General features: G+C 37.7%; 4 protein-coding genes across 4 annotated transcripts in view; 3 read left to right on the top strand and 1 right to left on the bottom strand.

The window, feature by feature from the left end:
* LOC101292916 (formate dehydrogenase, mitochondrial-like) overlaps window positions 1-30 on the top strand; it is a 2,608-nt gene extending 2,578 nt beyond the window's left edge. Inside the window, exon 6 of the mRNA XM_004304565.1 lies at window positions 1-30. This exon is cut by the window's left edge and continues 244 nt beyond it. The gene's annotated coding sequence lies outside the window, so the exon portion shown is untranslated.
* An 850-nt stretch (window positions 31-880) lies between these two features.
* LOC101292618 (uncharacterized protein At4g28440-like) lies at window positions 881-1,456 on the top strand. Its single transcript, XM_004304564.1, has 2 exons — window positions 881-1,103; window positions 1,266-1,456. Exons 1-2 carry the CDS (start codon window positions 881-883, stop codon window positions 1,454-1,456), a joined length of 414 nt encoding a protein of 137 aa, XP_004304612.1.
* Window positions 1,457-1,799: 343 nt separating this feature from the next.
* Window positions 1,800-3,161, bottom strand: LOC101292327. Its single transcript, XM_004304563.1, has 3 exons — window positions 2,701-3,161; window positions 2,449-2,613; window positions 1,800-2,337 (listed from the first exon to the last, which is right to left on the bottom strand). The coding sequence occupies exons 1-3, from the start codon at window positions 3,148-3,150 to the stop codon at window positions 2,017-2,019; spliced, it is 936 nt and encodes a 311-aa protein (XP_004304611.1). The 5' UTR covers window positions 3,151-3,161; the 3' UTR covers window positions 1,800-2,016.
* A 998-nt stretch (window positions 3,162-4,159) lies between these two features.
* Window positions 4,160-8,407, top strand: LOC101292037 (protein SAMHD1 homolog). Its single transcript, XM_004304562.1, has 20 exons — window positions 4,160-4,307; window positions 4,414-4,532; window positions 4,722-4,759; window positions 4,878-4,900; window positions 5,231-5,337; window positions 5,437-5,488; window positions 5,566-5,650; window positions 5,829-5,919; window positions 6,103-6,138; window positions 6,242-6,309; window positions 6,426-6,488; window positions 6,598-6,653; window positions 6,730-6,803; window positions 6,946-7,038; window positions 7,126-7,227; window positions 7,321-7,401; window positions 7,487-7,578; window positions 7,674-7,689; window positions 7,882-7,992; window positions 8,080-8,407. Exons 2-20 carry the CDS (start codon window positions 4,416-4,418, stop codon window positions 8,185-8,187), a joined length of 1,413 nt encoding a protein of 470 aa, XP_004304610.1. The 5' UTR covers window positions 4,160-4,307; window positions 4,414-4,415; the 3' UTR covers window positions 8,188-8,407.
* The last annotated feature ends 1,457 nt before the right edge of the window (window positions 8,408-9,864 follow it).

Below are 9,864 nucleotides of genomic sequence, written 5' to 3'. Positions count from 1 at the left end.
TACTCTCTCTCTCTCTCTCTCTCTCTCTCTCTCTCTCTCTCTCTCTCTCTCTCTCTCTCTCTCTCTCTCTCTCTCTCTCTCTCTCTCTCTCTCTCTGTGTGTGTGTGTGTGTGTGTACCATGTCTATGTGAGACTCTTAACTTGGAATATGCTGTGCCTGGAAATCTTCCCTTGTCAATAACAAGAACTTGTTAGTGGTTACCTAATCTCTCTCTCTCTCTCTCTGTACCATGTCCATGTGAGACTCTTAACTTGGAATATGCTGTGCCTGGAAAACTTCCCTTGTCAATAATAAGATCTTGTTAGTGGTTACCTAATTTCCATAATTTCATCAAGCCAAATCTGAGATTGGATTTTCTGCATAACATGGAACAAAGGACTGTCACTTAACAAAATGGCCATTTAACACCTAAAATTTCAAGTAAATAATGAATAAAACGTGGAGAACAAATTTCAAGTCATGACTGATGCAATTCTGGACCGGAAGTGCAGTTGTTTTGGAGAGGTGTAGGGATGAGATTTGTTCATAAAATGTGGAAGATCAACGACCCTTCGTCCATTAAACTTCCGTTTCAAGAGGCGATTTCGTCGATCACCAAATTCTCATTATATTCCACCACTGCATGTTAGTGTGAAACATAGGCCACAACTTGGCATCCATTTCTATCTGTATCTATCTCTGAATCTGCAATAACAATTTGTCATCTCTCTCTCAGTAAAAGGTAATTTCCAAAGCTTGTAGCATCGACTATCTTTCTTTGTTTTGTTCATTAACATTGGTGGTGATCTGCGTACTAAATGAGACCATGTAAAGGGTGATCTGATATTGCATTTGTTTATGTGTTTGTATTTTGTTGTCTATGTAACAGTTTGGTTAGAAATGGCGGATACAAAACCAGAAAAGAGGAAACCTGTTTTTAAAAAGGTTATGCAGCTGCAGCCGGACACCAAGGGGCACACTCTGATTGTAAAAGTGGTAAGTTCGAAGATGGTGTTGCAGAAGGCCCGTCCTGATGGGATCCAAGTTCGTCAGATGAAAATTGCTGAATGCTTGGTTGGAGACGAAACCGGAACCATCGTTTTCACCGCTAGAAATGAACAAGGTATCCATTTTTGTTTTCTGCATTTTGATCAATTATGTATAAAATGATAGAGAAATTGTTGATGCATTGGGTTTCTTGAATCACAAGCAACTTTTTGAGGTTGGAATGCATCTTTTGGTTGAGTTTTGTTCATACTGTAACATGAACTTTGGTATGTGACAGTGGACATGATGAACCCTGGTGCTACCGTGATTTTGAGGAATGCGAAAATTGACATGTTCAAGGGATCTATGAGGCTTGCTGTGGACAAGTGGGGTCGAGTAGAAGTGGCCGAACCGGGTAGCTTCAATGTCAAGGAAGATAACAATATGTCTTCGGTTGAATATGAACTGGTTAGTGTTGTCGATAAGTAGTAACGTTTAGATGAAGGTGCCTTCACATACCTTGCAATTCTTAAAGGTTTGGAAACATTAAAGGTTCAGTTTTCTGGATTGGTCGTAAAATGATGCCTAAGAACATGTAAAGCTTAGCAGAAATGTTGAAGCTATTTCTAGGGGAGTCTAATTTACAAGGGAGCTAGGCTGTTTATGCTGCTTGATTGTTTTAACTCCAGCATGCTGCTCAGTTAGTATGCCATTCACGTATTGTAAGAGGGTAGGGGAGCTTGCTTGGTTTTAACTTTCTCATTGTAATGAGATAATATTATGCTTACAGGAGTTACAGCTAATATGCAAGCGAGTTTCTGCTCAATTCTTATTGCTATTTGGTTTCTGCTCTATTCTTATTGCTAATAATGTACCTGTGTCACTATGGTTCAAAAATACAAATAAAACAGGCAAATCCATAATAAAGAGCACTCTTTGTTTTGTTCAATCATGGATAATACAATTTCTGAGACCAATTTCGTTCTATTTTAGTGAGATTCTGTAGCGAAAATGCTGCAGTTTCTCATTCTAGAATTCGCTTACTACGTTCAGTTGTCTCTATTTTGTTGGAGGAACTCGAGGTCCTTCATTTGCATCTTAACAGCCTCTTTCGACAAGGGCCTTGGCTCCGGGAATCTGCCATCATCACCGCCTTCAGCTACCTTCTGTGCCTTTCCTTTGATAATCCGCTGTATCTCGGACTTTTCAACGGATGGAAACACAGCCTTGAGCATCACATTTAGCAGATTCTCATCTTGCTCTTCTACTGGATCCCTCCCGAAGCAACATATGTAAATCGCCTCAAGCGCTTTCTCAACCCGATTCTCCATTGGAATAACTTGTGTCTCAGCCTTTATCTTTGCCCTTCTCTACATACAATCATACATCAATTTCAGTAACAAACAACTAAACCATTGCACCATAACAAGTACCTAAGCTCAACTCAAATAAAATGCACACAAGTGACATAACTAACTAACCTCTTTTGCCTCATTCATCAAGGCAATGAAATTTTGCTCCTCAAACTCAATATCATTCGAAACCCTCAGCCTCGCGGCGCCTTCTAGAATCTCTTCAGACTTGAGAAGACCAGCGCCAACCGCAGCTACATAGCAGCACATTAGCACATACAGAGGATCCCCTGCCTGCAGCCACCACATTTCAACACTCAAACTTTAAGCCCTCACATTTTCATACAAGCATAACAAGAAGAGTTTCATCTTCATACTTACCCGGCCTCGTCGTTCTTGGAACTCATAAAAAGCTCTAGAGTCAGTAACGGTGCACTTCTTCCCAACCCTTCTCCGAAACTCAGCAAAGTCAATAATCTCACCACCAATGCCTCCCTCATCGCTTAGAATGCGAGCTATTAATCCAACTACGGGAAGAGAGCCGATGACTTTGCTGGCGAAGCTGGAGATGGAGTTGGGGTTGTCGACGTAAGCTTTGACGGAGAAGAAGCCAGTGGAGGACCTGTTGGGTTTGCTAGTGTCGCCATAGATTTGGCCAATGTAAAGCAGAGAAGGTGAGGTGGGTTTGCCGGTGGTGTTGCAGAGATGGCTTTTGGTGACGAAGATTTGGGGAGTGGGGTTGGGTTTGAGTTTGAGAGATGAAGAGGGAAGTGTGGATGCTACAACCTCCATGGTTGTGCTGCAAAAGTGGAAGGTAATCTCGTCGATCATTGATTGGCCTATCGTTTATATACGTTATCTTATCCAGCTTGGGAGATGCCGTCCCATTTTACAATCTACATTCACTCTGCTTCATTTTCAAGATTTACGGAAAAATAATGAGTGTGTAAATTGTGGAATGAAGAGTTCAAATCTGACATTTTCATTTTAAGCCTCTATGAAACTTTGTAAATATTATATCGTCCCTTTTAAATCTGACGTTAGTATTATATGACACGAACACAAAATAAGCTCCATTAAACTTAAGACAACACAATACAATAAGAACACATGATGCTGTTGGTCAGTCATATTATTCATATGAGAAATATAAACATAGACTGAACACATACGAGCATGTAAAGGATCTGCATAAAATGTTAGTTCAAACTGAACCAAAATTGATATACATACCAATTTGTGTCAGAATATTTTATCAAGATGTTTATTTTATCATGGATTAGATTCAATATGTATACCCTAATAATTATATATTTTAACGAGAATACAACACCAGATGTGTACTTACACTAAACAAGAATAGACCGCTGGATAATATTAAGTATATTATTTTTTTATTAAATAAAAATTAATTACAAATATTGAGAATTTAAACTGAGCTGGTGTGTTTAGAACAAGAGAAAATGTTGCTATTTATACACTGGAAATTAGACTATCACTTGAATTGCCATAAATTCCGAAAACAAATTCCATTGCGAATGTTACTAACTGTTACACAATGAAAACATGATTCAATCACCTTGAATCCGTTGTTACATAATTCAATCACATTGAATCCGTTGTTACAAAAAATCTAGAATTGAAAAGGTGTGTGAAAAATTGGTGGTGGGGTGAGTTATTTGCACGTGTAGGGCTTATGATACAGGATATTTACACATGCTTGTACAAACTAGAAAGTGTTAGTGCAGGACACGACGATGTAATTTTTACACATGCTCCTTTGACTCTCCCTCTACAACTCTCTCTCTTTCTCTCTCTCTTTCTCTCCTTCACTGCAACAACCTGCGTCAAACCAAAAGCCCTAGAGAGAGGACCAGCGGTAATAAATAAATCAAATCAAGTAAAAACCAATATTCTCTGTCATCAATTAACAACCTCTTGCTTTTGGCGGCACAACTTCTTCTGTCTTTCCATTTTTTTTGGAACCGGTGAGTTATGTCTCTCTCTAATCTTAATCACTGTCTTTCCTTTACTATTGTTGTTGTTGTTGTTGTTGTGTGTTTCATCTCTGACCTTGTTCTCTTCACCCACTAGCAATGGGGGCTTACAACAACGACGGCGTTTTGTTGTCTCCGATATACTGTTCCGGCCAAGACCTCCGGTTCTCCAAGCACGTCCACGACAATGTCCACGGCAACATTTATCTCGATCCGGTACTCCTTCTATTTCACCCCATTGAGATTTTGTGAACAAAGTTTATAGCTTTGTTAATTTAGATATGGGTTTTTATAGTACAGTGGTTTTTGACTTGGTTGGTTTGGAAAAGATTGAAACTTTGGGAATTTTTAATGGTTGGCAATTGTCAAAGTTATGTACTTTTCTTTTTTGATTTGTGGGTGCAGCTTTCTTTGAAATTTATTGATACTGAGGAGTTTCAGAGGTGAGTTTTTGTATCAATAAATACGGGTTCTTTTTGTATTGGTTTGATGACATTGTTGTGGTGTGTTGCCATTTGCTAACGGTCTCAATTTTCTGCTTTGGCTTGTCCGATTTTGCAGGCTTAGAGACCTGAAACAACTCGGTGAGTTTTATGCCGTTTCCTTGGTCTGTTATCGTATATGTCGTGTGTCCAAGTGTTTTTGATGAACAGTTAGTGCTCGTGTAGTTAATGTCTACAAGTTCTGTTCACTGGCATATTTGTTGTTGTTCCAAGTATGCGCGGCATGCACAATTGTGATGTGCATATGGCTTCAGGATGTTTTTGATTAGGATTGTTAAGTATTTAAGTTGTATATGAACTTCTACCAAATACAGTGTGTTGGCTTCGTGTGATTATTGAAGATTTCTATGTCATTGCATTGAACTTGCTATGTGCTTACATCAGTTACATGTATGTTTTGAAATGTGTCAGGAGTGACGAACTCAGTTTTTCCTGGTGCTGTGCATTCCCGGTTTGAGCATTCGCTCGGTGTCTATTGGCTTGCTGGTGAAGCTGTTCAGGGGCTCAAAAATTATCAGGTATGAAGCTGTACTTTATGTTACTTGGGTACTGTGAAACAAGAATTACAGAATGCCAGAACTTTCTTTAAAGTCTTATATATGTTTGTGTGTTTACAGGGTCTTGAACTGGATATCGACCGCTTTGATCTCCAGACGGTAAAAATTGCAGGTGAATACAGCTGTTTTCTAAATGTTGTGTCCACTGTTTTTTAGTCATCTGATAATTGTTGTTCACTTAAATTGTAGGTCTATTGCATGATGTTGGTCATGGACCTTTCAGTCACTTGTTTGAACGCGAGTTTCTTCCACGGGTTCAGAGTGGCTGCCATTGGTATGTTATACACTGTCATCCTATATGGGAAAGTTCTGTTGTGCTGTTTCTCATCATAAAATGACAAGAGGAAAACTAACCTGTCATTGGGACGTGCTTTAGCATTATATGTCTTTGTGGTTTTGTGAAACAAATTTTTGTTTGTTGAATCTCATACATGTACTTTCTGTTGTTCTAGGTCTCATGAGGATATGTCAGTTAAGATGATTGACCACATTGTTAATCAGCATCATATTGATATTGACCCTGAGATGATTAAAAGAGTTAAGGTATGTAAATTAATGCCCCCAAACTGAGGAATCATTAATAATAGAATATATTATTGAAGTTCTTTGTGATTTTTAAAACTTAATACACAAGGATGTTTAATTGAAAAGTCTGCTTATGAGTCTATGACAAGGAAACTTAGATTTACTTTTTCGAAATCAATGATTTTTGTTTTCCCTCTGCAGGAGATGATACTTGCTTCTGGAACTGCTATGCCAATAGTAAGATGTGTCGAAATAAGTATTAGTGTGATTTTGCTCATTTGATGCAACTCTTTGTCATCATGTCTGTAACATTTGTCTCTTATTGTTTTATTTGATGTAGACATCCAGGGAGAAGCCTTTTCTGTATGAAATTGTGGCAAATGGCCGTAATGGTATTGATGTGGACAAGTAAGTGACTGTTGAAGGTTTCATCCCTTGTATTGCTCATCTGAACTCTAATTTATGTCGGTTTATGTGTCTTTCTTCATGGAATCTAATGCTATGGATATATTAATGATTCACAGGTTTGATTATATTGTCCGTGACAGCAGAGCTTGTGGGCTTGGATGCAACTTTGAGTTTAAAAGGTTGGATGAACTAAAGTTAAACTTTTCTACTATTGGTGTAATATCAACTGAATGTAAAGTAATATAGGGACAATCTTCTCTAGCTTCATATATTTTACTGCTCTTGCAGATTAATGGAAACAATGCGTGTTTTGGATGGTGAGATCTGCTACCGTGCTAAGGAGTGTAAGTGGTTTGCCAAATTAATTACATTTATATTATACTTCCCTTTTCTGCTGCTGATGGTTGCTCAATATTCTAGATCTCACTGTCCACAAATTATTTGTCACTCGAGCGGATTTGTATCGAACAGTTTATACACATCCAAAAGTAAAGGTATAAAACAGAGTTCTTCACTCATATGTTTCTCTTTAGCTCCCATACATCTCCCATTTTTGTTTTTGCAGTCTATTTCTTTTATTGACCTTGTTTGAAGTTATTAGGATTTCAAAATTTTCTGACATTTTACCATTTGTAGGCCATAGAGCTTATGGTGGTGGATGCCCTGGTGAAAGCAAATGATTATCTACAGATATCATCTCACATTGAGGATCCAGCTGAATATTGGAAGGTTTCAAGAGTCCAAAAACTAAGTTTTATTTTAGGTATAGTTCAGTGCTTTCACATAGAATTCTGACTTGGAGTTGTTCAAATGCAGTTAGATGACTCAATAATCAAAACTATTGAGACAGCTCCAAATGAAGAGCTGAAGGAAGCTAGGGACTTAATCCTGCGCATTAGGAGGAGAAATCTCTATCAGGTTAGCTGATTAAAATTCTCTGTTTAATTCTTTCCTGTACACTGAAAAATCATAGGTCTTAACTTTTTGTGGGTTGACATAACTTGATGGCAGTTCTGCAATGAGTATGCCGTACCCAAGGAGCAAATGGAACATTTCAAAAAAGTCACTGCTCAAGATATTGTTTGTTCTCAGGTTCCAACTTAAGCTTGCTTAATTACAACAGGCCGCTATCGTTTCATTGCTGTTTTTCCTTTATCTCCTCTTACTTTTGTAACAGAAAAATGGAGGTGTTATATTGAAAGAGGAGGATGTTGCTGTTACCAACATCAAGATTGATTTGACTCGTGGAAGTCAAAATCCCCTTCAAAGGTAACCTGATATTCTTTAACAAGCTATTTGTTCTGCACTTTGGTGTTCATCATTTAACTCTTCTTCTCTCCTGTTTCTGCATGCATCTCTTCCAGTATCAGCTTTTTCCAGGTACCCCACTTACCCTTCTGAGTTTATTTTATCTTTTTTGTACTATTGGATGTATTTTACCTTTACTGAGTAAAAATGAACTACTTCTGAGTTCCGAGTTTTATGGAACTGATAGCTGTAGGAAGCACATAGGTGGTTTGAATAAGTTGTACGTTTCTTTGCATCATCAAATCAAGTTTGATTTCTGTTCAGGACTATGAAAGTAAGGAGAAATTCCCAATACGTGATGATCGCATTAGTCACTTGCTTCCTACATCGTATCAAGATTTGATAGTGAGGGTCTATTCGAAAAAGCCTGAGCTGGTATATCAATTTATATGTTGCCTCAATTTGATCAGTTTCTTTTCACTATTGTTTCCTTCCAGTGACAAATCTCAATATAATGTACAGGTTGGGCCAATCTCTGAGGCTTTTGAAAACTTCCAGCTGAAAACATATGGGATCAAGGCACAAGTATGTCCCACTCCAGAGAAAAAGAAACGCCCTCGTTGTTTCTAACCATGGAAGCATTGTTGGTTGGATGATATTTCTTTTCTCACAACTTATCATGACAAATATTACTCGACCAGGTTAGATATATATATTTTGTATAGATGATGACCAGTCCCTAACTCTGGATATGGGATTATACCCCCAAAGGCGCAAGTATGTTTTGGTTACAAGGCGCGATTTTGTAAACTTATTTATGCCACAATGAAGTGAAAGGGCTTTTGGTCCCTGTTACAAAGGATTCGGATCCTTAGTTGATGCTCTATTTCCTGGACAAACATGTTCATGTCGGCATGAAATGTAGTCTGAAAATAGTTGTAACTCACAGTGGCCATCTGGTAAAGATGAATTTGGACCTGGAATCACGGGTCATTCAATCTATTATCCTTCTCTTGCCTCCTCGTGACTATATTACCAGTGATCTCTCCTTTTGATGCTCATTTAAGTCAAAAAGTGTAGGGCTTCACATGCATGGTGATGTTATGTTCAACAATAGCAACCGGCTACTGATCTATTGGAAAGCTAGCACTGAACTGTATTACAGATAAAGGATGAAATATCTTTTGTTTGTAACAACTCAATACTCTTCTTGTTCATACTTCGAAAGCGCTTCATTTTGTGAAATCTTACCGTGAGTATCCGATTCTGTTAAGCGCATTGTTGATGTTGAGCTCAGGATATCGCAATATCAAGTGAAACTATTACTGATTGAACCTGAGGATGAACTAGAATCAAGCATTGTGCATTTTCCTGATTGATTGCCATTGCATATAGCTTTACTACTTTTGGGGTCAGTCACAGCAAAGAAGCTAAAACCTTGAGGGATCATGTTTCCTTTGTTAGATTTGAAACTACGCACCCAAAAATGGAACCTTTCTTATATGAGCCAGATATGTTGCTCAGTCGTGAAACCGAACATACCCGAATTGGTATAGACAAAACATTGACCACTAGCTCGACCCAGGTTCTATTTTCTTCCATGCCAACCATGGTTTCCACTTTTGACCATAAATATCTCTGCCAACCGTAACAACCGTAACTGATTCTGAGAGTTGGGACTTGGGAGGACAGGGAGGTAATATTTTATTTTTGGGATTGAGGATTCTTGTTCTCTAAGCTTTTTGTATAAAAATGGAGAAGCAGAATAAGTAGCTGGTATTTCTGAAAATGGGTTTGCAGTCATCAAATAAGAAATAATATCATTGTGGTATTATATCCACCATGTGACTTGTATGTTGACCAAAAAGTGAGTAACACAATCACCCCAGAAAATATATATCTATTACATTATCATCTCATTATTTTAAATATCTATAATTTATCATACGTAGAAAATTTTGAAGAAAACAGAATAATTGTTATAAGGGTACAAATTGTGATGATCGATTATAATACAAACACATTCTGCTAAAATCATACCAGAACAGGCTAGACTTTTCTTTTTTCAAATATATCCAACTCTCGTGTTCTCTAGCAAGAATAGCACATCTCTCATTTTATACATGTATATTGTAGAGGTCATAATCGAAAACGGTAGAAAATCTTTATATTTATTTCTATTTATATATATATATATGAAAAATAAAAAGTGAAGAAGAAAGAAATGCATGTTGACTGTCAAAATGTGAAAACAATAATAATGGAGATGGAGAGAGAGAGAGAGAGAGAGAGAGAGAGAGAGAGAGA

This window comes from Fragaria vesca, linkage group LG6, assembly GCF_000184155.1.
Source record: "Fragaria vesca subsp. vesca linkage group LG6, FraVesHawaii_1.0, whole genome shotgun sequence".
NCBI classification, from domain to species: Eukaryota; Viridiplantae; Streptophyta; class Magnoliopsida; order Rosales; family Rosaceae; genus Fragaria; species Fragaria vesca.
Note: the sequence above shows the minus strand (reverse complement) of the source record. Positions and strands in the feature narration are given on the sequence as shown.

Bases quoted from the DNA above. Each gene is read 5' to 3' on its own strand.
- LOC101292327 (XM_004304563.1), bottom strand. From the start codon at position 3,150: ATGATCGACGAGATTACCTTCCACTTTTGCAGCACAACCATGGAGGTT. The intron at 2,614-2,700 runs GTAAGTATGAAG...TGGTGGCTGCAG, and splicing joins TCCAAGAACGACGAGGCCGG to GCAGGGGATCCTCTGTATGT. The intron at 2,338-2,448 runs GTTAGTTAGTTA...GATTGTATGTAG, and splicing joins TGATGAATGAGGCAAAAGAG to AGAAGGGCAAAGATAAAGGC.
- LOC101292037 (XM_004304562.1), top strand. From the start codon at position 4,416: ATGGGGGCTTACAACAACGACGGCGTTTTGTTGTCTCCGATATACTGT. The intron at 5,651-5,828 runs GTATGTTATACA...CTGTTGTTCTAG, and splicing joins GTTCAGAGTGGCTGCCATTG to GTCTCATGAGGATATGTCAG. The intron at 7,039-7,125 runs GTTTCAAGAGTC...GTTCAAATGCAG, and splicing joins ATCCAGCTGAATATTGGAAG to TTAGATGACTCAATAATCAA.
- LOC101292618 (XM_004304564.1), top strand. From the start codon at position 881: ATGGCGGATACAAAACCAGAAAAGAGGAAACCTGTTTTTAAAAAGGTT. The intron at 1,104-1,265 runs GTATCCATTTTT...GGTATGTGACAG, and splicing joins CACCGCTAGAAATGAACAAG to TGGACATGATGAACCCTGGT.